The following is a 27,002-nucleotide window of genomic DNA, read 5'->3' on the forward strand; positions in this document are numbered from 1 at the left end:
CTTCGAAACTCGTAATTAGATTCGTATCGGTGATCCTCCCCTCCCCTCCTCTCCTCTCTCTCTCTACCTCTTGAATTAAATCCCCGGTGAAAATTTAAAAGACGCTAGAGAGTAGTTTAGAGTAACGGAGCTGTCACGACACCTTTGTCGTGTCCGGTCGAGGGATACGGATCCGGAGGAAGCGGGATTCGGAGGTCCTGTTTCGAAAAACTTGGGAAACTCGGACGGAAAAGAAAAAAAAGGATGATCGGGCGGCGGGATTCGGGATGGCCCCCTTGGACGGGGCCATCCTCCCGCGATAGGCGTGCGTGAAAAGGCGGAGTTCCGACATGCGCCTTGCCGCGTTTCCCGCCCATGGAAACCGGTTAGATTGGCGAGAGGCTCGGCCAGGAAACGGGTCTCCAATTGGCAGTGGTGCCATAGTCGCCAATGGAACGCTGGTATCAGGCAGGGAACGTCCGCCACTGGTCGAGGTTATGGTTGCATCCACGGGTGCAACGGGTGGCCTTGGGTGGGGGTAGGGGGTGTTTCCAAGCGGGCTGGCCGCGCGCTCGTTTCCACGTGCCGGAGCGAGAGGGGAAGAGAGAAACGGGAGGAGGGGAGGGGTGGGAGTGGGAGAAGAAGGAGGGTGGCTGGCGAGCGAGGAGAGCGAAAGAGAGGAAGGGATGGACGGGAGAAAGAGAGAGGGCAGGCTCGTAAGCGCCGAAATCGGCCGAGTTGCTCCTCGGCGGGAGCCCAGTGCCGACTCTCAGTCCCGCTGTGAACGCAGCAAGGAACGCTACGGATGTTTCACCCTCTATGTTCGTCACCGTCTCCGTGCACGTCGTCGTCGTCGTCGTCGTCGTCGTCGTCGTCGTCGTCGTCTTCTTCTTCTTCGAACATGCACGAGAATCGTCGGTGTCGTCGTGGTCGATGAAAGTGGTTCGACGCGGACAGACGTCGTCGCAAACACGGTGTTGCGGTTCAAGTTGAGTGTCGTACAAACGGGATTCGAAAGCAACGCGATATCGGGAAAATTATCTCGAAAATTTCGAAAATCGAATTCTTCGCTTCACCGTTCCGAGCAATTGCTGCGGTGAATCTATCCGAAGTGAGATCGAAGAGGAAAGGAAAGGAAAGAAAGGGAAAAGAAAGCACAGATGGACGTCGCGGGAAACGAGAAACGGGAAATTCGAAGAACTGCAGAGTGAAGTTGCGGATGGACTACTTGTATACGCTTTTGCAACGTATGATTCCAGCGGTGTACGATTCTGCTCGCCGGCCGATCGAACGAGTGACTCCGTTAGGCGAGACATGATCTCGTTTCTCAACTGACCGAAACCGAAAAAAAAAAAAAAAAAAAAAAAAAAAAATAGAATCAGGATGATGAACGCGTTCCTGGACGGCGTGTCCTCGCATCCGCACCACCTCGCCAATCTTGGCATCAAGCTGTCGCCCAGCGGTGGCGGTGGCACCGCTGGATCCACGGACGCGGGTACAGGTGTCCAACCGCCACCAGGCGACGCCCCGTCCCAGCAACATCACCACTTTCACCCCCAAGGATATCCCCCTCATCACCCCCATCCGGCGTCCCACATGGCGCCCCACATGGGCCACCACATGAGCCATCATCCCGGCTACGCGGCCCGCGACTTCCTTCTACGCCGCGAGCACGAGTTCAACGCGACCGCGAACCCAACCACGCCCGAGAGCGGGCTGGGATTGTTCACGCCGCTCCACCACGACGGGACGGCCGCCTCGATGCAGCAATTCTCCCATCATCCGAGCCAACATCCCCTGGCGGCCGGCCACTATCCCGGCCACTATCCCCAGGACTCGAGGCTACCCCCTCACCACCAATACTTGGGCGCGCCCCATTTGACGCCCGCCTCGATCCATCATCAACAACACTCGGCCGTCACTCATCCGAGCCATCATCCCCACGGCGCGTTTCTCAGGTACATGAGGAGCAACGGAAGCGGTGGAGGAGGCGGCGGAGGAGGCGGCGGTGGGGCCGGTGGCATCGGCGGCGGCCAGAGGCAAGAGATGTCCTGCATGTGGGTCGATCAGGACGCGCCCGGTCCCGGAAGGAAGCTTTGCGGCAAACTCTTCAACTCCCTCCACGATATCGTGACGCACCTCACCGTGGAGCACGTGGGCGGTCCCGAGTGCACCACGCACGCGTGTTTCTGGCAGGGATGCTCCCGTAACGGCAGGGCCTTCAAGGCCAAGTACAAGCTCGTCAATCACATAAGGGTGCATACCGGCGAGAAACCTTTCCCCTGCCCGTTCCCTGGCTGCGGAAAAGTCTTCGCGAGATCCGAGAACTTGAAAATTCACAAGAGGACGCACACCGGTGAGTGTATCTTGCTTCGTTCTTCTTCCTAACAGTTTACCACGATTCACCACAGTTCACCACAGTGTCATACGTTCGCTCCGATTCGCTCTCGAATCGTGTTCGGGAGAGAAACGCGGTTTTCGAGAGTCTCTTTTCGAAATGTTGCCTTTTCTTCGAGAAGAAAAATATTATCTGCCGTAGATAAGTTGAAAGGAGATCGATCCAATTCCGAAACGAGATCTCGCGCGATGCTCGGGCAGGAATATAAGGAAAGGAATAATAAAGGGAAATTGTTACTCCAACGACAAAAGGATTAGGAACCGCTCTAGAGACGCATAAATAAGCGGCCAGGGCCGTAACTATCGCCCTTCCCCCAACCTCTCCTCTCTGTCCACTCTTTTGGCCCGGCCTTCGTTACATCCGAAACGAAAACGCCCCCGGCGCCTCCACTCGTTTCAACGTAATCAACCGGCTGTTTACGATGACAAGAATTTTTCGGGGCGCAATTAAGAAATTACCGGGCCATATATTGTGCCGTTTTATGCCCGAGCGTTCCTCGACAATGTATTTACACGGTATACGCACACACGTGAAACGGTCGTGACGCGAGTCGTCCCATCGGATATCGGGGCCCGACGGACAGACGCCAGGCGTCCACCGAGTCACACGGATCTTTCTCTCTCACGGGGACCGGCTGCTGTTACTGTGAGATTCCTTTCTGGACAGTCACTACTAATTTCACCTTGTAGTTTTATTGTCCAATCGTCCGCCGTTACCACGAAACACCGTGTCTGCTAGTACTGTTCTTTCCTTCCTTTCTTTTTTCCTTCTTCTTCAATTTTATCCCTATCTCCTCGAGGGAGAGAATATACTCGTCTCGCGAACGAATCCCACCTCGTGAAATCACGGGGACGGAGTGAATCCATTAGCGGCTACATCTGTCGCTGGGCTGTCGTCGTTAATTGATTATACAACTTGTTTCGATACAGCTATGGGGATTTTCCATGGTTACTATCGCGAGGGGACGTTTCATCGTGTCGCGTGTTTATTTTCAACCCTTTGCGTTTTCGTCGTTTCATCGAGACAACGACGAGAATTTTTCAAACCGATTGGTAAAAATGAAATTTCCGCGTTTTACGCATGTCTTGAAAAAAATCTTGAAATCGCAATAATCTGCTTTCTCAAGCTTCTCGAGGATTAAGGTGGAGAGATTGGGAGAAGGAATTTTTGAAATTTTCTCTTTATACATACATATATATATATATATATACACACATAATGTAATATAAAGTGCAAAGTACCAAAGTTCACGAGTTTTCGTACAATGAACCCTGTTGCGGGTTCTTTAACGATCACCGCGAACGCCGCAAGGGAGAATTCAATTAAGGGTCTCGGGGAGGGGGAACGCAATATTGTATCGCTTCTGATCGCATATTTCAAGCGTGCTAACGTTACCACGGTATTTCCGTTCGCACGAATTTCACGCCTGCATCGTTCAACGAGCTCCTATGCGCCGTGCAACGCATACCTACATTTCGAATCTTGCAACTCGAACGCTAGTTATCCGTCAATCCGTGTCCGTCCAACGCGGACCGAATCTCCTGCGTATTCGCGCGAAATCCGTCATCTCTCGTCATCCGCCAATTCTACTCGATGTATTCCATCGAGTTTTTTCCTCCATAGAAAGTTTTCAAATTCCAAACAATTCTTTTACCTGAGCCCCATATACGAAATTCTTTTTACGTGTGATATTAATTGGCAAATCGAAATCGTGAGATATCTCTGAAATATGTATACTCTCGATCTGAAAAAGAGTTAAAAAAGGAATATTTGGAATTTATTTTCATCTTGAATCGACTAGGGAGGGGGAGGAGATTCGATCGAAATTTCGATATACAGGCGCGACGTTGTTGCATCATCGAGCCGGCCGTCGAGGCCTCGAAGATTAGGGTCCCGGCTGTGCGAGGAGAGAAATCAATTAAAATTCATTTAGTTGGCGCGTCGTTCGGTGGCCCCCTTCTTTTCGAAATAAATTGGCATTTTCAAAAAACGCTCGCACGCACGGCTTCCCGCTTTGTTTCCAGGCGTTCCCCGTTTCACGCGCGTGTACGCTCACGATGCCCCTTTATTGCCCTCGCCCTCCGCCCTTCTTTCATCGTTCTCCGCCGCGACCGGTACAAAAGCGAGTTCGACGCTGGAATTCTTTGTTTTTTTTCTTTTTTCTTTCTTTTTTTTTTTTTTTTTTTGTTTATCGTGAAAACAAGCTCGGACAAATATTTTGCCTCGCGTTTATTCAACGATGTTGCGCAACAATCCGAGAACGAGAGGAGCCGCGTCGAGTAATTGCGATCAAATTTCGTGAAAAAAAAAAAGTATAGTGATAAAAAGTATCATTGAAATATCGAGGAGAGGGACGAGAAAGAGAGTATTTCGTAGTGAATTCTGACCGATGCTCGGAGGAAAATTAATGGATGATGATGCGATGAAAAAGTTTCCGAAACATTCTCCGAAGAAGCTTGGACAAAGTATCCAGGGGCCAGAAGTTTGTTCGGAACTTTAACAACGGTGAACAAGTTATCCCAAAGATTTTCTCTCTGTTTTTACGCTCGACGATCCAAGATCGTAGTACTCTCCCCTCCGAGAGTGTTCTTATCAAAGTGAAATTAGATACAATTCTCGATTCAATTTTTGAAATTATGAATTTTAATGGAAATAGAAAGTGTAGTTAAAGTGAACGTTTAATTATTAAAATACGATACGATTCTCAATTAATCAATCCTCCGTAAATTATAAATTATTTCGTAATAAAATACTTTCTTAATGTTCCTTTGATTTTCTTCTCACCTTGATTAATTATCCAATTATCATAAGAAAATATGATGAAAAAACTTTACCATCGATCGCCGGTACGATCTAACCTTTCGTATTATCCATCGTGCAATGATCGCGTGCGCGCGGGCGGAAGGGCATGCGTTAAAAACCGTCTGGTATATAAGTAACGTTCCTATTAATCCGCAGATGCGACCCGTTGGAACGGTGTCACCCATTAGGCGCAAATTGATATGCATTATAAAGAGACTATCCTCGTCGACAAAGAAGGACGAGACGAGCCAACCGGAGAGATAAAAAAAAAAGAGAGCAAGAGAGAGAGAGAGAGAGAAGAAAGAATAGCGCGTGTAAACGCGTCGATTCTTGCATGTGCGTGATACGAGTGACGCGACGATTGGTCGGATCGACAATGGTATCCCCTTTTGGACGAAGCGCCATTGGCCAGGATTTTCGGAGGGTTAGAGATGCGTGGAATAAGGGGATGATACGGGATGAGTCGTCGACCGGGGGGTTGTTGTGGAATAAGCGTTAAGTAGGGGCGAGCGTGTCGAGAAGAGAGAGAGAGAGAGAGAGAGAGAGGAAAAAAGGGGGACTCGGAGCGAGTAAATGGCTTCGACGCTCAACGATTGAATATTTTTCCTCAGAATCTCTCTCTTTCTCTCTCTCTCTCTCTCTCCTTCTCGTTTTGCACGGAAGGAAATTTTAATCGACTATCGATTATCATCGCGTTTATAATTTCGCGCGATCTGTGAATCGTAGAAAGAATCGATGTAAAAATCGATTAAAATTTTTCTGAGCGTGTAACCGACGTATATACCGATGAGAGATGAGAGGTGCAAGAAGACAAAGTATAATATTAATTCCGTGAGAGAAGGAGAGAACGCGCGGAATAGAAAATAAGCGGCGTTCCAGGGAAGGGAAGGGAAGGGAAGGTGACAAGGAGAAAGATGGAAGGCTGAAGGGACGGCGACGAGAGTCCGTGGAAATATTCCACGGGCAGGAAGCGGAAGAGTGGCGAAAGAAAGAGGAGGAAAGGATGGGGGGAGGAAGAGGGAGGGAGGATGATATTTGCGGCGGGAGTATATAATCCGAGGAAATCGACGACGACGATCGACGACGCAGTAAAGCACCGTTCCAAGGGGGAACATTGTAAGTCTGTTGGTAACTAATGGCGGCCGGCCGTTGAGATCGGAATCGGAGATGCATGATCGGATTTATGCGAGGCCAATATGGAAAGCCGGGTCGGCTATTGTGATAAGGCGGCGTGACGTCGACAGAAACACGCTAAACCGACGTTCACCCCCTCCCCCCTCCCCCTCCCCCCCCGCTCTCCGATTAGGATCGAGATTCCAGAGCCGCGCATACAAATTATTTTACCGATATCGATATATTCGCGGGCCACGTGACGCGTCTACCGCCGCGACAGCTTTCCAATTATGAATATTAATGTTGCGCGGTATTGGCTGCGATACGAATGAGTAATTAATTATCGATTGGATGCGATTCGTTTAAGGTATTCAGAGTATTCTCGATCGATGGAAATCGATTATTGAGATATTACATTGGATTGGAAGTTGATACAAACGCGACAATTTTTTTTCTCCTGAATGAAACATTAAAATCGCACGCGATATCTTTTACCTGCTTGTGAACGTCTTTTTCTATCGATTTTCATCGATCGAAATATTAAAAATGCTTGCTATAGAGTTCATTCACGAATTCTTACTAGATAAAAATCGATATTAAAAATATTAAAACTGGTACAAGCACGGTATTTTTTATGTTTGCTATAAATTATTCGTGAATTCTTATGGACGAAATGTTAAAATTGAAGGATGTATGGTATTTTTTATGCTTGCTACAAACTATTCGTGAATTCTCATGGACGAAATATTAGAATTGGAAGATAGACGATATTTTTTATGCTTGCTACAAGTTATTCACGAATTCCCGTGGACGTCGTCGATCGAAAATCAAAAGACATTAAAATTGATGGATGCATGATGTTTTTTTATGTTTGCTACGAATTATTCGTGAAATATTAAAATTGGAGGATGCACGATATTTTTTATGCTTGCTACAACCTATTCACGAATTCCCGTGGATCGGGAATGTCGTCGATCGAAAATCAAAAGAGATATTATAATTGTAGGATGCAGTTATTTTTTATGCTTGCTATAAATTATTCACGAATTCTCGTAGACGTCGATAGAGATATTAATATTGGAGAATGTATTTTTTATGTTTGCTACAAATTATTCGTGAATTCTCATGGACGAAATATTAAAATTGAAGGATCCACGGTATTTTTTATGTTTACTGCAAATTATTCGTGAATTCTCATGAGCAAAATAAATTGGAGGATACACGATATTTTTTATGCTTGCTATAAACTATTCACGGATTCTCGTGGATAAAAATCGATAGAGATATTAAAATTGAACGAAGCACGATATTTTTTACGCTTGCGACAAACTATTCACGAATTCCCGTGGACGTCGTCGAAAGTCAAAAGACATTGAAATTGATGGATGCATGGTATTTTTTATGTTTGCTATTACTCGTGAATTACTCGTGAAATATTAAAATTGGACGAAGCACGATACTTTTTACACTTGCTACAAACTATTCACGAATTCCCATGGACGTCGATAAAGATATTAGAATTAAAGGATGCACGATACTTTTTACACTTGCTACAAACGAATTCTCGATCGATTTCCATATTAAAATTGAACACCGTGTATGACACCTTTCACGCTCGGTCCACGAAAGATTTTCGAACGATGACAAGACGCGATCCGCCGAGGTGAGACGACGAAAGCGCATCGAGGCGATCTCGGCAATACGTCGTTGGCAATCGAGATCTTTCCGCGTGAAAGATCGATCGGAGTTCGGGGATGGAACGAGACTCGAGAGAGACCGACGGCAACGCATGGCGAGCGATCGAACGGTGATCGATAATCGATCTCGTTTAACGTTTGCTCGACGTTAACTGCTACGATTTCGAAACGCCTCTGTCGGCGTTGCCTCGCCCGATCCTTTCTGATCATTGATTTAAAGTAAATCGATGTCGCGAACCAGAGATCTGAATCGAGGTTAAATTGACCTTATCTCGGTTTACGTATCTATTCGCATATTTTCTTATCTTTTTAACCAAGCGCTTTTTCCCCTCCCTTATCGAATTTTCATAATATTAAGCGACAAGAAATTCCACATACTTGAATCTAATTAATTAATACAACGTTTTTCAAGCCACGTTTAATTTTTTAAGCAACCGACTCGTTCGGCAAACAGTGGCAATAATTTTCACGTAGAAATTATTTTCAACTAAAAGTATACAATAATGCGTACAGCGACGGGTAATCAATCTTTCAAAAATTTTTTAAAGAAAACCTACTCTATATATACATATATATGGCGCGCAAATGTGTAATGCCAACCGTTACATACGCGTGTTTCTACGCACCTTTGCACCTTTTAAACGTGACACAGAGATAAAAGATCAGAAGAGGAAGCACGGTATTTCTCGACGAGGATTCATCCTCGACGTCTCGTCGTTTCGCGAGGAGGAGCGAGAGAGGAGGATAAGGCCGCGGGTCGATAAGGAGAGAGCGTGTTTCGCGCGTGCACAGCTCGAAAACCGAGCCACCAATAAAAAACCACCCCAGGTTCCTGTTTCTGTACCGCGTGGCTTTTGTTGTTCGCCTACACCTTCATCGATCGGCCCGACACCGGTCCCTCGCTCATCTTTGACAGCGCGGAACGCGAGGCGAGAGATACACAGCCTGCCGGAAACGCGACCTCTATAGGCCCCTCTTTCGAAAACCAACGTCTACCAACCTCGGAGAAACGCGAAAGAAAGCGTTCTCGCCGTCGATATAGAATCGAGATAACCGTTCGATCTGCTCCATCACGTATGAGAATCGTGAGCATGTTTGGAATAATTACTCGGTTTCGTTGAGGGGATGACTTTGATCGAATAGAAAAACTTTTGATTGAGTAGAAAGAGAGGTTGCAAGTGTTTGGATGCGATATTTGAAACTCATTGAATGAAGGAGGATATCAGCTCCTTCGAATCGTGATTATCGCTTTTCGAGAAGAACAATATTCCGAACTTTTAAAAATATTAATTCTCTCGAAAATGAGAAAATTGCAATACAGAAATATACAATATTTTTGACGAAAGGTAAAGGAATTTCGAGTTTCTCGTGAAAAAGGAGCTTTGAAAACTCGTCCCTTACTTTAAAAAATCTCTAAAGAGCCTGGAGCAAATATTTCCCCCGCGTATGTGGGATGAAGAGAACGAGGCGGATGAGAGAAGCGGTGAAGCTTATTGTACGGTAGCAGAGGGGAGGGGTCATTAAAAGAGGATTCATGCGTCGAAATCTGCGGCGGCTGGGTTGCATCCGCGATGCCCCGAGGCGTGGCCGGCCCGCGTATATTATTTGAAACTGATTTAGACCGAAAGATTTGTTGCAAACGGCGAGCGGCCACGCGAGAGATGCGGTGGGCAGAGATGGTTCGCCGCTGGCGCTCTTCGAACAGCGTCGTAACCGTCCCGAGTCCTCGCCATATTCCACGTTACACGCCTTCAACCTGTCGATAATCCCGTCCACGAACGCGGTTTTAAAACTTGGACGACTCTATTCCATGCGTGGCCGAGCCGGAGTTGTCGAGCAAGATTCAAAACGGAACGACGAATCTGGTACACATTGTCGCGAGGCTTGTTGAGAAAACTCATTGGAGAAGGGATTATTATATCGTTGGGTTACGAAATTAATTTAACGACGTTCTAGTCGAACGAATATTCTTATGGGGGAAGGAATATTCGTGAAAATATATGTTATTTCGATTGAAAGATACGATTTTTAATGGCCGATACGCTGTTGTAATCGTAATTCAAAAATTCGAAGTGATTTCCGTTTTGTTTTCGAGATTCGTTGAAATCGAGCGATGGATGGAGCTGATTGATTGGTCAAAGAAAATAATTGTTATACAATTCGAATGACGTATCTCTAAGCTTATTGAGATTTGACAACTTGATCGAGAATCCCGAAGAATCTTCGAAGAAAATTCCAAATTCTACAAATGCGATTTACATTTGACTCAATAATTTGAAATCTTTTGCAAATCTTTATTCATCTAGGATGAAGATGAAGAAACATCGTATCGACAGTTTGACAAAAATTCCAAATTCTACAAATGCAATTTGAAATCTTTCGCGAACTTTATCCGCCTAAGACCAAGATATAGAAATATCGATACATTCGACAGTTTGACCAAAAATTGCAAATTCTACAAATGCAATTTGACATCTCAATAATTTGAAACCTTTCGCAAACTTTATCCGCCTACAACGAAGAAACATCGTATCGACAGCTTGACCAAAAATCCCAGAGAATCCAAAAAAATTCCAAATTCTTCAAATGCAATTTACATTTGACATCCCAATAATTTGAAACCTTTCGCAAACTTTATCCACCTACAACGAAGGTGAAGAAACATCGTATCGACAGCTTGATCAAAAATCCTAGAGAATCCAAAAAAATTCCAAATTCTACAAATGTAATTTACATTTACATTTGATATTTCAATAATTTGAAATCTTTCACGAACTTTATCCGCCTAAGACCAAGATAAAGAAATATCGATACATTCGACAGTTTGACCAAAAATTCCAAATGCAATTTACATTTGACATCCCAATAATTTGAAACCTTTCGCAAACTTTATTATTTATCCACCCACAACGAAGAAACATCGTATCGACAGCTTGACCAAAAATCCCAAAGAATCCAAAGAAATTCCAAATTCTTCAAATGCAATTTACATTTGACATCCCAATAATTTGAAACCTTTCGCCTAATACGAGGCCGAGGAAACATCGCATCGATACATGCGTGCACACTTGCGCGTAATTCGATCATCGTTCGAACGAAAAGATATCTGCCACGGGCCGTTCCATTCTCGTTGGTTGATGAACACCACCAGCTTACAAGGGAGCCGGTTCACGAAGGCGGAAACGGGTGTTGATACAGTTAATGGCGCGCGTCGGCGCTTGATGGACAAGCAATGGCGATCGGGAAGACGGAGACGAGGAAGCGTGTCCCGGATGAGCCGCGTTCCGGGACACGCGCGGAACCCGCGATAAACATAAGATAGGCCGGTGGTGGTGGTGATGATGGTGGCTATCCGACTCGATCGATTTGCCTTCTAGAAAAACAGAACCGGTTAATTATTGCGCCGATCGCGCCCACCCTTTCCGATCTCTCGCCACTCGCCCGGCCAGTCAGCTGAAAAAATAACGAGGCCACGCGCGAGCCAGCTTCCTCCCTCCCCCTCTTCTTCTTCGCGCGAGCACGCTTATCGATTTATCACAGAGAGAGAGAGAGAGAGAGAGAAAGAGAGCGATATTCTCTCGCTTCTTCGCATTTACTTCCTGCTTCATTTCAATATTGTCGATAGAGAGGTGTTAGTTAGCTTTGTTGCATATAAATTGAGAATCGATAATTAATCTAACTTTTCTTGATCACTCGTTCGTGCGAATGCATTTATTTTTAATTTCATTCATCTGCTTCATATGGATGGGATCTTGGGGAGAATACGTTGACCTCGTAAACGGAAGAAATCGGTTAAACAGCGGTGATCGATCGCGATCTTGTGGATCAGATACACTCAATTCGCTTTGCCTCGTTGAGGTTGAAATAAATACTTCCTTCTGTGTGTGTATCGGTTATAACGAGCACTGATTATCCCGAGCAATCCCAAAGCAATCTTTATTATCGTAAAATTGAAGCGGATCTTGATCGTTAGATCGTATCGCGTTATCTTGATACGTAAAAAAATTAAGCGAGGCGTCTTGGAAAAAATTATCTTGCATTCCTTCCTTAACGCTCGATCGCGAATTTAAACGAGTAAGTAAATAACAAGAGTAGCTGTTGGAGAGAGAGAGAGAGAGAGAGAGAGAGAGAGAGAGAGAGAGAGAGAGAGAGAGAGAGAGAAGGAGGGATCGATAAAATCGAAGCGCATCGTTTTCCATTAAATTACCTCGGGGTGTGCACCTTCTGGTTGTACAAGGATCCTCCTTGCGGTAGCCGCGTGTCGCGTTAGCTCACAATTAGCGTCGCGCGGTTTCGAAGGCTTCTCGTCAAGCTGCAGCGTTAATGAGAAACCTGTTTGTCACGTTCACCGCTCATTCAGCCCGATCTCGCACCCCTCCCCTCTCGACCTTTATCCTCGATCGATCGGTCACAGCCTCTCGAACGTTAAAAATTGCCAATCACTAATGTCACACGAGACATTTTTCATTGCCTCTCTATGGTGATAGCCATTCCAATTTCAAATTTCACTTCGCAAATATATTTAGAAGACTCTTGGTCTCGACTCAACTAGGATCGTGCACATGTATACATTCTTCTTCTCGAGAAAAAAAATTGCAGCTTTGTTTTCGTTCACTTTGCATCGTATATAGATATTCTTCTTCTCAAAAAAAAAGAAAAAAAAAAATCTAACACGTTATTCGTAATTGCAGTCTTGTTTTTGTTCACTTCAAAAATATATTTAGAAAACTTTTGTTCTAACTCAACTCGATTGGATTGTATATCGATAGGATTGTATACAGATATTCTTCTTAAAAAAAAAAAAAAAAAAAAAAATTATCTATCAAGACGTTATTCGTAATTGCGATTTTGTTTTCGTTCAATTCGCAAATATATTTAAAAAACTCTTGTTCTAATTCAATTTGGATCATATATAGGTATTCTTCTTNAAAAAAAAAAAAAAAATCTAACACGTTATTCGTAATTGCCTTGTTTTCGTGTATATAACAGCGTAGAAACGGAAACGGGATATTATTAGAGTTTCCTGGGATTAAAATCGGATCAAATCTAGGCGAGAACAAGCCGATCCCCGATGATCATCATTCGAATTTTGTGCTGACGCAAATGCGTAGGTGCAAGTGGATCCGTGGCGCGTGAACAACAGGGTGGGGAAAAAGAAATCAAACATTTCTGGTTATCCTCCGCGCAATGGAGCTGTTCGACGAGAAAATAACTCGTGAATCTCCGACTCTTTTACCTTTTCTCCTCTCCTCTTCCTCCTCCTCCTCCTCCTCCTCCTCCTCCTCCTCCTCCACCCGCTCGTTTCCGCGGATCACGATCGGTAGTGGTAAAATAACGGCGGTGAAAATTAAACGGTGCTAAGTGACCGTGTGTTATTCTGTTTGCGAGAGGGGAGAAGGGGGACACGCTCGAAAAAGTCTGCTTAACGATCGTCCGACCGGCCGCTTCCGTTAGTTAACAAGCGATATTTTTTTGTTTCTTTTTCTTTTTCTTTTTTTTTTTTTTTTTTTTTTTGACCGCCGAGGAACAGCGCGGCAAGGAGGAATCGAGCAAGCAGGAAAATCGAGAGAACCAGAAGCATCGAGAGCAATGATCCAGACCGAGAGATCGTTTCTAAATATTTTCACCGAGTTCCTTCTCTTCTCTTCTGTGTCACGAAACGTAACGCGCACATTTCGTACACACGTGTCGTTTAAAATAATCTGAATTCTTTTCGTCGCGAATCTATTAACAAACGGTGAGCTGTGATTCAGATTCACAATTATGATACATTCGAAGCATAGCAAACCTCGAATAAACTTATTTCTAATATAATATCTGTATATAGGAAAAAGTGCTTTTCTTTCTTTTTTTTAAGTTATAGAGTTGGCGTAATCGAACGTTAACTCTAATCGTTTCGACTTAATATCTGTTCAACCAGGTCCGTTATATCAACTCAGTTACGCAGACACCGAGTGTCAAGTAAATTTACGACACCTCGGCCACCGAGGTACTTAAACGGACAATTTTCAATTCCATTCCACGATCGATATATACGCGCATATATATCTCCACGACAACTCGTTAAATTATCTCAAATTAAATTTAACACTCGTTATTGGTAAAAAGATCTTACATCCAAGTTTCTTACTCGAGCATGATCGTTCGAAAATCTAATGCAATCGCCTTATAAGAATCTCTCCAATCTCCCGCGTGTATCCATAAAAAGACAAGACACGGCCATGTTAATTAGACTCTCTATCGATCGAACGACGACGACGACGATGGCGAGTCGTCTACCATCCACGAATCTAATTCCAGCCAAGAATTCAATTCCCTCGCGGTCGGTCTCGGGACAAGCTGGCCTTTCACCAAAGAGGTATCCCTGTTCCACGGTGGAAGGCAACAATGAGAGAGGCGATGGGTAACCGAAGACGGGGTAAATCACTCGACAAGCGGATGCTTGCCACCGCGGCCACGGTAGCACAGCGCGCGGAATAATGCGGTTGCCAAGCGCGCGGCGCTAAACACGGTTGGCCCACAATGACGATCATCGAGAAAATATCGAGTGTCCGTAACATTATACTTTTTTCGCCGTTTAAATGGCAGCATCGGTACACTCACGGAGAGAGAGAGAGAGAGAGAGAGAGAGAGAGAGAGAGAGAGAGAGAGAGAGAGAGAGAGAGAGAGAGAGAGAGAAAGAGAAAGAGAGAGAGATTCCACTTGCCTCTCGCCGTCGAGAGGACTCGCGCGCTTCTTTCGCGCGTTCCCTTTTGCCCCACGGGACACCAGGTATCGACTGGATCATCGACTGACACGCCTCGGCTAGGAATTTTCGAGGTTGAGAATAGGCGTATCGTTTACGATGGAGGAGGGCGTTCGTGTTGGTCGTGGTTTTTCAGGCGGTTCTCCGTGATCTCCTTTCTTTTCCTTTTTTATTTTCCACGGTGTGAAATTCAAGTATCTCTTGGATTTGATTCTTTATTACGGATGTAGATTTGTCAGGAAGAATAGAGAGAGAGAGAGAGAGATTGGAGCATCTTTTTAGATTTTCTCTGGATGTTGAAAATAGGCGTATCGTTTACGAGAGGGTTGGTCGTAGTTTTTTAGGTGGTTCTCCTTCGTGATCCTTTTTCCTTTTTATTTTGAACTGTGTATTGTAAATTCCAGTATTTTTTGGAGTTGATTCTTTGTTACGAATGTAGATTTAGAGGAAGATTTAGAAAAAGAAATTGGAGTATCTTTACTTTTTCCCTGGATATCGAGAATAAGCGTATTATTTATAGAGTTGATCGTGATTCTTTCCATGATCCTTTCTTCTTTTATTTTGAATAATGTGAAATTCCAGTATCTTTGGATATGATTCTTTATTACGGATGTAGATTTGTCAGGAAGAATAAAGAGAGAAATTGGAGCATCTTAGATTTTCTCTGGATGTTGAAAATAATTTTTTAGACGGTTCTCGATGATTTCTTCGTTTTATTTTGAACTATATGAAATTCCAGTATCTTTGGATATGATTCTTTATTACGGATGTAGATTTGTCAGGAAGAATAAAGAGAGAGATTCAGAGAAATTGGAGTATCTTAGATTTTCTCTGGATGTTGAAAATAATTTTTTAGACGGTTCTCGATGATTTCTCCGTTTTATTTTGAATAATGTGAAATTCCAGTATCTTTGGATGTGATTCTTTATTATAGATTTGTCAGGGAGAATAAAGAGAGAGATTCAAAGAAATTGGAATATCTTTAGATTTTCTCTGGATATTGAAAATAATTTTTTAGACGGTTCTCGATGATTTCTTCGTTTTATTTTGAACTATATGATAAATTCCAGTATCTTTGGATATGATTCTTTATTACGGATGTAGATTTGTCAGGGAGAATAAAGAGAGAGATTCAGGGAAATTGGAGCACCTTTGGATTTTCTCTGGATGTTGAAAGAGGGGAGGTATAAAGATATATCGATAAAGACGTATGAAAGGAACTTGAGAAATATTCCGTTTATCCTGTATATCAGGCTAATCGCTCGTACAGATCAAATTCATCTTCTCCGCGTGAATCCTTTCACAACGCATCGTCACGTTTATCGGGCGAAACTGTCGGTTCATCTCGCGCCTCGACTATCGACGCCCATATGTGGCGTTTCATTTCCAACCAAGTCCAAGGCTTCGAACCGTGTCAACGGGTCTCGTCACTCTCCACCATCCCCTACCAACCTTCTATTTTCCCACAGTCGAATCCCTTCGTCAAACCTCGCCAAACACGAAGCGCGAACCAACGTGGTAGTAGTAATACTAGTAATAGTAGTAGTAGTAGAAGAAGAAGAAGAAGACGACAACGACGACGACGAAGAAGAAGAAGAAGAAGAAGGAAAAGGAGAAGAAGAAGAAGAAGGGTCGAGCGGTTGTCTCCGTGGTCTGGTAGGAAAGGTCGAAAAAAGGTGGAGAAATAAACGGAGAAAAAAAGAAAACGGAGAAAATAGAGAAGGACAGGAGGTAGTGAGGAAAAAAGAAGGAAGGAGGAGAGAAGAGCGGAGAAAACAAAACGGAATTGCGGCCTAGCTGCGGTGGATGATTTAGGGGGCGAGGGTCGCGGGTCGAGACCGGGCTCTGGAATGCTGGACCCTCTTCCTCTCCTTCTCTCCTCTCCTCTCCTTTTCCATCCACCGTCTCCCTTCCATTTCCCCTCTCGCTCCCTCTTCCCATGCCTTTTTCCTATGCCTCGTTGGAATCGCTGGCGGAGGAGGATAAAATGATAAGGGACAAGGATAACGGATAGAACATTTACATATCGTCGTTAGTGTACGCAGAAATATCTCTCTCTCTCTCTCTCTCTCTCTCTCTCTGACTCTCACTCTCCAAGCGAGCGTACAAAGCGAGACGCTTGACTTTTGGCACTGGCCCCCTTTTGACGATCGTGGGATCTCGTATAGGCGTGATACTCGCGAATTCTGCTATATAGATCTTACGGAGATATTATTTCTTGTCGACGAGTAACATATATATTCGAATTATATAATAATAACATATATATTCGGATATATTCGAATATATTAAAAACAGCAATTATTCTTTATTTATTCTTTTCGAGCAGCGTCGATTTTTTGCGATAAAAAAATCAGGAGGAATCGATATTATTATGTATATATACCCTTGTTCCTCACGTTTTTGAAGGTTTTTGTTTCCCTTCATTCTTCTCCTTTTGTATTCGAAGATGGAACAATTTCGTCGATGTTCAATCTTTATTCAATTCAATCTTATGGTATTTATAAGACGACGCGAGATCACGAGAGAAAATCACGAGAAATATCTCACGTCCGTCACATCGAAAACGAAACGAAAAGATACTTTGGGAATACGTACATTTTTTCGGTGTATATTATGTGTAAGATAAATTCACAGGAATAATTCCTGGCGGAGTTGGCAGGAATACCAGGAATACCGAGGGAAGGCATCTCGGGAATGCCACGAATCTAGTTCGTAAAGGGCACAGGCTTATCTAGATCGCGAGCCAGGGACGAGATATATAGTCGGAGGCTGGGACAATTATGTAAGTGGCCAATGCGGGGCATAATTTGTCGTCGAACGAATTAAGAATTCAATTAATTTCGCGAAGATACTCCTTCCAACTTTTTCTTTCCTTTTTCCTTTCCTTTTTTCTCGTCGATCTTTCTATCCCTGACGACAGACCCTTGTCTTTGAACCCTGTCGAACACGGAAGAATATCCGTATCTTATAATTTAATTTCCCAAGTCGATTCCCTTCCTTCCTCTTTTCTTGTGGAGAAATTATCGAAAGAGCCGTTGAAATTCTCTTGCACGATCGTTCGACGCGCTTCTGACGGATTCCAAGAGAACCAAGAGGAGGGGTTTTAATGCGTTGCGCAACTTTTGACCCCTTCACGAAAAAGAATTCTTACGATTCTAGCTTGGTCTAAGGCTTCCGAACCAGTGAAGCTGTACCCTTTGGAATTAGTTATTTCGAGATACGGTCCATCCTTATTCTAATTAAATTCGATACGAATTCAAGGGTTACAAAATAAATAAATAAATAAATAAAACCCTTAATTTTTGCTCCTCGAATTTCAATTTCCATCGTTGCCCAAGATTTTCCTAATACAATCGTTTCTAAATCTTTGTGTTTAATTTAATTTAGAATCAATTTTGAATAGCGTGAATACTTTCCAAACTTTTTCCAATGATTTTTACTCGAATTTCCCTCTTATCTTATCCGGAGGAAAGCGCGGCATCCATCCTTTCCGCGTTTCGCTCGCACACGGGAAGCACATCGATCTCGAACTTTGGAAAAACGTGATCATTGGTGGCGTAAAATTCACGTCAGGAAAGCGATAACGATCGGGCGAGTTCGTACACGTGTTAGAATGACGGGGGAGTAGCACTGGGAGTCCCCCGATTACGTGGATTTATTGCCTGTTGCGGGTTAACCAGTATGGAATGGGTTGTTAGGCAAAGCGCAAGAATCGGTGCCGCGATTGCAGATGACGCAGATTGCGTATTGTTCGCGGCTAATTAGGATGCGAGGAGAACGATAAAACGAGCGGCCGCTCGCGTGAAACTCGGCGGAACAACTCACTGGATACGTTTGACAACGATGTGTGTAACAGCGTGGAAATCGTTCCTCGGGATGACACCGAATTCGAACAATAATATTATTCTCGTTATAATCCCGTTCGTCGAAACGGTTTCTTATCGCGTGTATCATAACAAACGATATTATTTCCAAGTCTGTCTCTTCTAATTATATATACAAATAAATAACAAAAACCGTTCAACACCGAAGGAATTGGAAATAACCGCGTGTAGTATATTTACACGCGTGTATCGTGTGTATCATAACAAACGATATTACTTCCAAGTCTGTCTCTTCTAATTATATATACAAATAAATAACAAAAACCGTTTAACACCGAAGGAATTGGAAATAAACGCGTGTATTTTGTAATAATAAAATAACATCGTTTCTTTCTTTTTTTTTTTTTTTTTTAAGCTACCGCAGAAGGATCGTACACATAATATTCTTCTATAAAAGTAATATTATTATAGTCGTAGCATAATCGACGAGGATCTAATGGCAGGACTGGATTTTGAAACGCGAGGCATTAATCAAAGAGAGGGGGAAAAAAAAAAAAAACGGTTTGGAAGAGCGTCGAGGCGTCGGGGAGGGAAAAGTCTCGATAAATAAAATTCTAGCGTGAAACGACACGCGAGCACGCCAACGGAGTATCAGCGATAAAAAGACACAGCTCGGCTCGAATCTCTCCCGGCTGTAAATGGAGGCCTGCGGCGAGATTAGAATCCAGCTTCCGCGTGCGAATTATCCACTACTCCTGGCAAACGGGCACGACATTTTGTTAATTTTTTTATTCGCCTTTGTCATACGAATGATTTCCATCATTGGAAAGGGTTCGCGTTCCCTGTACATATATGTATATAATCTTAAAAATCATCGTGCAAGAGGATTGCGCAATCGATATTTCTGTATATAAAAACAGGAGGTGATTGGAACGTAGCGAAATCGAGAGAGGAGGATTCTCGTTTTACTCGAGCGACGACATTCCTCAATTAATCATCTTGGGAAATAATTAACAATCAATTAGACTTGGTTCTGGAAGATGAACTCTTCCTAAAGCGGTTAACTCGTTGAGGGAAATTAATGATAAAAATAGAGATCTGTGAAATATTATGCATCAAGTATCGATGTACAGAAGAATTTCCCTTCATTCGTATATATACCGAATGAACGCAATAACGTAACTGATCGTTTATCTACTTTCAATTCGCTCTACTTTCCAGCCTGAACCAAACGATCAATTCACCCGATATAAATATATATATACGTATATTCGTCCCTTTTTCTCTCTCTGTTAATAAATAGACACATCCTTGAAATAAAGAAAGAAAGAAAGAAAGGATGGTATTTACGAACAGTCCGAGAACTGTAATGGTCTGGACGCGCGCGTCGTACCTGTCCTGTGCCGGTGCGTGCATGCACGCGTGTGCACAGCTATCCTTCATGCCTCTCTCGCGTGTTCCCCGGCGTCGATGCACGCCACGCACGCCGCGCACACAAGCAGAGCGAGGGGGCCGCTATCACCGCGAACGTAGGAGGGTGGCGAGGCTCGGGCCACGCACACCAGCTCTGCGCACGGGCGTGAATTATGCCTCGCGCGAGATGTCAAATTGCTCGCCATATCGTAAAATATACAACTCCTCGCGCTGTGGGAAACATTATGTTCCCTCTCCCACTCCGGAGATACCCATTCGGCCCGATCCTTTCCCCCGATTCGACCCCTCGCCCCTCCCCGAACTCCCCTCTCTCACCCCTATTCCAGGTCGAGGGACGATCCACCATTCGTTGGACGAGCTCTCAGATTGCCGGAGGGGGTTCTCAAGCTCTCTCTCTCTCTCTCTTTTTTCGATCCATTCCAAATTATTTCCGGGGGGGTGAAGCGAAGTCGGTCCTCCGCGTTTCGTTCGTTGTTTAAATCGTGTTTTTGTTTTCGTCCGTTTCCCTTTTATTCGTGGGTGGTTGATATTAAAGCGTACACAGAAGGGTTGGTTGTCGAAAGGGGGTTGAAATTCCGGAGCAAAGAGTGATATTGGGCCAACGCGTATATACGCATACACAGACACGCACGCATACACATACGCAGGCCGAGAGGAATAATAGAGGCTGCGGCTCTGGAACGCGATCTGATTTAGCAATCTTCCCACCACGCCCTGTGTCTAATCGGCAGAGCGGGTCGGCGCTGGTTCATTAATAAACCTAAAACTGGCCCACACACGAGAGAGACCTGGGCCACGTCAACGTTTCGAGAGCAAGAGCGAGTGGTTCGAGAGAAACTATCGAGGATCGAGAGGGGAAAGATCCGTGGCGGAGAGAAAGGAACAGGGGGTGGTGGTGGAGGAGGAGGAGGAGAGGGGTGTGGAGAAAACGTCGAATCATCGGCAGTCAATAAATACCGATCGATCTTGCGCCACCATCTATTAATGACTAAACGTCGGCTAACCAAATTAACCGTGACTAAAGTGCGTTTAATTCGGCGTTCCACGATTGGCCGCCATTGTTTCCGATTCAACCGGATTCCCAGAGTCGTCTCTTTCCACGATATTCACCGATTCTCCTCTCGAATTAATATTCCGTGAACGGGCCCATTGTGCATCGAAATACCTCGATTTTTCACTACAAGGTAAAGATGATTTAAACGGGATCCTCTGAATTATTGCCTCCCGCGATCCCGCTAATCTCTTCGAGACTGACGCACGCTCGCCGGTTTCCTCTTCGAATTCACGTTCGATTCCATCCTCCTCTTCCTCCTCCTCCTCCTCCTCTCCTCCCGAGCGAATCGAATAAAAGCGCAAAAAAGGTCCCCCATCTCCCCGGTGAATTTACATCGTCGCGATGAGGGATCGCCTCTCGAAAACCGCGACTTCTCTCCGTTGGTTACCCGGTAACCAACATCTTCCCGCCTCCTTGCCCTCGTTACCTCTTCCCTCGTGTCTTTCGCGCTCCCTCTCGAGGAATGGAAAGAGGAACCCGAGCTTTCCTCTCGGGTTTAATCCTGGTTACGCGTAAATCAACCAACTTCCTCTTTCGCGCCACTTCCTCCCATTACGAGGGTACTTGTAATACCTTTTCCCCTTTTCTTCAGAGGAGAAATTTTTTTTCCAGACGAGAACTTTCAGAAGAGACATTTTCAATCGAATCGCGATATTTTCTTCTCCAACGCAAGCGATGGATGATTTTATTTTTTGGAACAGAAGCAACGTAGAATATATATATATATATATATTTTTATTCGGTTTAAACGTCGGAAAGAGAGAGTCGATCGTAACGACGCGCAAAGGGACGCTAAAGCGAGGGTTGTCGAGGGTTAAGAGCGGCAGAAGTGGACCTAAGTAGCCGTGTACGCGTACGGCAGCACTCGAAACACAATTCGTTCCGGTTCTCAAAACCTGAAATGCTAATCTGCCGGCGTTTTCTTTTCACTCCCGATTACTCCCCTCTCCCTCCCTCCCTCCCTTCCTCCCCCCCCCCGCTTCGACACTCGGCAATATCCTCGTCTCCTTCTTATCCACCTTTAGAAGCGAAAACTTCTCGATCAGCAGTGCAAACCTTTCCAACGAGTCGAATCGGTGGACGAAGGAAACTTCCTTTCCTTGTGAAAAATCCTCACAATAGGCCTTCTAACAAGCATCCCGGCTCTCTCCTACCCTCTCCGCTTCTCCATTTTCTCCTTCTCCGTCCATTTTTGCCTCTTCTTTTGCCGTTTAGCACCGGTGCACAAAGATGCGACAAAGCGATTCAACGCAGCCCTCTTTCGTTTCCATTTAACAGAGAGAACCGAGAGAAAGAGAGAGAGAAAGAGAGAGATCCCGGGCAAATCTGTTTGCTGTTTTCTCCGTGGCCCATGCAAAAGTTGACGAGACTTTCAGTGTTGGCTGTTGAACGAAGGGGGATAAGGGCGCGCGCACCTACTTTTGCTTCTCAATGCCCGATCTTCGAGGGCCCTCGAGCGTGTGTTCCCGCCGCCGCCTCTTCTGTTTGTGGTACCTGTGTATCGAGGGGCGCACACGCTTCGATATTGGCCGCTTAAAAACCGTTTACCATCGGGATCTACGCTCGGATGAATGCCGCCACGATATTTGGATCTCGCGTTTCGAGAGAACGAATCGAATATCTTTGGAAAGATTGTGAAAGTGAGAAAGAGAGAGAGAGAGAGAGAGAGAAAGAGAGACGATGGAAAATAACGTAGGAGCACGATATTTTTATTAAAAAAAAAAAAAGTTTCTCAGAGGATGCGTTCTTCGAGATGGAAACCAGAAGAGAATTCTGTTTCTCTCTCTCTCTCTCTCTTACTCTCTCCCTACCAGATATTCAATTATGGTAGATCGGTGCAAAGATACGCAGCGGCGTGACAACTATATACGCGCGGGTCAGTGTTCAAAAAAAAAAAAAAAAAAAAAAAAAGGAAAAAAAAGAAACTGCCACCTTCCACGAATAAATAACTCGCGCTTTGCATACGAGGAGGGCGAGCGCGGTGTCTCCACCAGGACCGTACACGGTAGCGATCGGGGAGAGGGGAGGGGGGGAACGGTGACCGCGGAAACGACGTGCATTGGGTCAACAACCAGCCTAAAGAGGAGCGGAGGAGCGGAGGGGGACAACCCCCCTCGTCGAAATTCCTGTCCAAGGTATCGATTTCCGTGTAATCAAAGCGAGGGGGCCAGTGGTGAAATCGAAATCCTCTGGATTTTCTGTTTTCACCGGAGGAAAGGAAAGGCATAGACCTGGTAACCGACCCTGCGGTAACTCTAGATGGGCATATCGTGCCCGTGGCGCCCCTATCTTTTATGCCGCCAGTTTCTGAAAATCTCCCGGTTCGATCTGACTTCCACGGCCTGGCTGAGAGCGAGAGAGCGAAAGAGAGAGAGAGAGAAAGAGAGACAGAGAGAGAGAGAGAGAGAGAGAGAAAGAGAGAGAGAGAGAGAGAGAGGGAGAAAAGGAGACGAGGCCTCGAAGAAGGAAGAGGAAAGAGAGAGTGGAAAAGATTAGTTGGCAGCGACAGCAGCAACACGTGTGCTCCGCGGCCCGAGTTTACATAAACACGTATAAACGTCGTGTAAACCGGCGCGCGAGAGAGGACTCGACTCGGAATGGAATCGCGCGTGTATACGTGTGCGAGTGCCACGGTAGCATCCCGACTCAGATAACGGGCAAGGATATACGACTCTAAACTGCACCTACGTGCAGGACACCGGGCTACCGAATTTTCGAGGAATCAAGATTCCTCCGCCATTTTTTTCGGAATGAGACACGTCCTCGCGAGGGGAGGGAACTGGATTTGGCGAGAAAGTGGTTCTCTCGAGGGAACGAACTTCTTTGATATTTATATATATATATACGTGAAAGAGTATACTCGTTCAAAAAAAAACGAATTTATTTCTTTCCTGTAATTGTTAAATAAATAATAATATTTGAAAGATGAAACTCGTCGCGGATATAATAATAATCAAGGAGGATCAAAGAATCGTCTTATTTACGATACGATAAGATAGATCAGTGATGTGACTCTAAGGAAAATACGAAACGACGAGATAAAATGAAAAGCTTTCCGTTGTGGCGTGGAATCCAGCCACGTGAACCTGCCTGGAAAAGGGCGAAGAATCAAGGATGCTCGAGAAGAGAGGGAGCGTTGGGAAACAGCGCTTCCGCCGCTGTGAATCGGCAAACGAGGAAGAAACGGAAGCAAAAAGGGGGGAGGAGGTGGGGATAGGGGAAAAGGCGGGCGAAAAAAAAAAAAAAAAAANAAAAAAAAGAGAGAAAAAAAAAGAACCGCAAATCCGTGGGTAAAACGTAACTACCGGTTGATGCGCCGATCATTCCACCATGTTGCCTCTGAAAGGGAGGACGCCATCGACAGATGTTTCACCACCGAGGTAATTCGAGTGTTTGCCCGTCCTCTGTTCCCGAAAACGCGCAGCTTTCGCCATGATACGCCGGGCCCAGAGATCCTCTGTCGGGAATTGTAGCGCCGAAACACCAGCTACAGATGTTGTCGAGATAAGATAAAGAATCATTCCTCAGAGCGATGCGTTACCGGGGTCCTAGGTCCTTTATCCTGTTTGTCGATCGGTCTCGGAACGGATTGGAAAAAATCGCGCCTGGGATCCCCCCGATTTCTTATCTTTCCAAGAGATAAAGAGGTTGTCGGTGGCGCAAGACACGACGGATGAAGAAGTAAGACGCTAACGCGTCCCGGTAAATCGATCTTGGAATATTTCTTTGGACGTTAATTCGTGAGGTTACATTTGTGCTGTTTCAAGATGAGGTTTATCGATATACAAAACTTTCGAAAATCTTTCCAATTTTGAAATTAATTCGATCGATATTAAATTATCGTGTAATATTTTTGACTTACGCGAGCGAGTCTTTCAAATATTTGTTTACGATTATTTCAAAACGAGATCGGATATTGATTTAAATATCGCGTCCCGGTAGATCGATCTTGGAATATTTCTTTGGACGTTAATTCGTGAGGTTACATTTGTGCTGCTTTCAAGATGAGGTTTATCGTTACACTCCTTTAAACTGTTATAGATCTCGAAGATTGAGAATCGATATACAAAACTTTCGAAAATCTTTCCAATTTTGAAATTAATTGAATCGATATTAAATTATCGTGTAATATTTTTGACTTACGCGAGCGAGTCTTCCAAATATTTGTTTACGATTATTTCAAAACGAGATCGGATATTGATTTAAATATCGCATCCCGGTAGATCGATCTTGAAATATTTCTTTGGACGTTAATTCGTGAGGTTACATTTGTGCTGTTTCAAGATGAGGTTTATCGATATACAAAACTTTCGAAAATCTTTCCAATTTTGAAATTAATTCGATCGATATTAAATTATCGTAGTATTTTTGACTTACGCGAGCGAGTCTTCCAAATATTTGTTTACGATTATTTCAAAACGAGATCGGATATTGGTTTAAATTGATACATTGTATTGATGTATAAGTTACTTGGAAAAACTTTGAAAAATCTTTTCAAGTTGAAATTTTCGTTCGACAAATTAATTGGATCGATATTGTTCTTGAATCAAGCGAACTCTCCAAATATTTGTTCACGACGGAGCGTAATAAAAACCGATCTATCAACGATAAATTGAATTGTTATCAATTTTTCCAATTTATACGCAATTCGACGAAAAATAATGTCCACATTTTTCCACGGTGTTGATCGATAACGTCCCCGGCCGAGGAGAACTCGTCAGGCAACCAACATCCATAGAAGCGTTTCAAATGCCACTTGAAATCTTGCGACACGCGTCCTTCCACGAACTGGAATGGAAGAGAAAAAAACACGGAGAGAAGTTCAGGTGAAGCACGCTGAATGCGATTCGAGAGATGATCGTAAACGGAATCGTGATGCAACGAGCACAGCCGCGCGTACGCTTCCATTTTCGGCCGCTCTCTCGATTATCCGATCACGATCTTCCTCACGATTCGATTCCAATTCTAAACCGTGAAAAGCGAAAAGTGACTTCCACCTTCGAAAGCGGTTTGTTTCTTCGTCGCTTTCGTTAAAATCGCGACACGTTTCTCGATCCTGCTTTCATTCCGGCCACGGAAAAAAGCCTCATCGATCATCAAAACCCTCTCTTCTCCGTTTATCTCTCCATCTATCCCGACAGAGAGAGAAACAGAGAGACTTTTGCCACGAGGACAGAAATCAAATCGTTCGCAGAAGGAGGAGGAAGTTTCGATTCACCGTGTTCGAAAGGAGGAAGAAAGAAAGGGCGAGGAGGGGAGAAAGAAGGGATCCACAGGCGCAATCAATTTACGAAACGCGAGCCTCCCATTGGATTTATCTAGATCCAATATCTCACCGTCCTAATCCGTCCGCCGTCGAGATCGACCCGGTGTGATCTCTCTCGTCGACTTTTCGGGGATCTTATCTTCCGGCCCGGAACGGACGATACAACACGCAGGGATGATTTCTCGGTTTTCACTAATGCCGAACGTATAACAAGAAAATTATCCACCCGAGAACCTTTCGATAATAGAGAGGGAGGGGAATGGAGCGAGGAGAAGGAAAGAGAGAGAGAGAAAGGGGGGAGAAAAAGAGAGAGTGACTGGTCGAAAGATTTTCGAAACGAAGAGAGGGAGAGGGGGAAAGTTTGGTTTTCTGCCGTGCTTTGCAACAATGTCCCGCTCAGGACCTGGTGTCCTCTTCCAGTATAATGGTCGCGAAAAATCATCCATTATCCCTGGGAAACGAGAGAGAGAGAGAGAGAGAGAGAGAGAGAGAGAGAGAGAGAGAGAGAGAGAGAGAAAGAGAGGGAGAGGAGGAGAGTTTGAAAAGGACAATGGATATACGCCCATATATCACTCCGAGAGATTTTCCGAAAACTGCAGTTCAATGAGTCTCCCACTAAGAGGCATTCAAGGAAAGATGGAATTCTAGATTGCCTTTATACCAGAAACTCTTCAAGGTGTGAACCGT

The 27,002-nt window shown here is 44.5% G+C and overlaps 1 protein-coding gene and 1 long non-coding RNA gene across 4 annotated transcripts in view; one reads left to right on the top strand and one right to left on the bottom strand.

Annotated features, from left to right (window-relative positions):
• LOC122712064 overlaps window positions 1-27,002 on the bottom strand; it is a 123,574-nt gene that overhangs the window by 50,542 nt on the left and 46,030 nt on the right. The gene's annotated exons all lie outside the window — the stretch shown is intronic.
• LOC122712056 (zinc finger protein ZIC 4-like) overlaps window positions 789-27,002 on the top strand; it is a 33,746-nt gene continuing 7,532 nt past the window's right edge. Inside the window, exon 1 of the mRNA XM_043931371.1 lies at window positions 789-2,335. Coding sequence (XP_043787306.1) covers window positions 1,363-2,335 — 973 coding nt within the window. The 5' untranslated portion in view covers window positions 789-1,362. The remainder of the gene's footprint in view (window positions 2,336-27,002) is intronic.

This window comes from Apis laboriosa, unplaced genomic scaffold (assembly GCF_014066325.1).
Source record: "Apis laboriosa isolate Shangri-la unplaced genomic scaffold, ASM1406632v1 scaffold18_cov149, whole genome shotgun sequence".
Lineage (NCBI taxonomy): Eukaryota > Metazoa > Arthropoda > Insecta > Hymenoptera > Apidae > Apis > Apis laboriosa.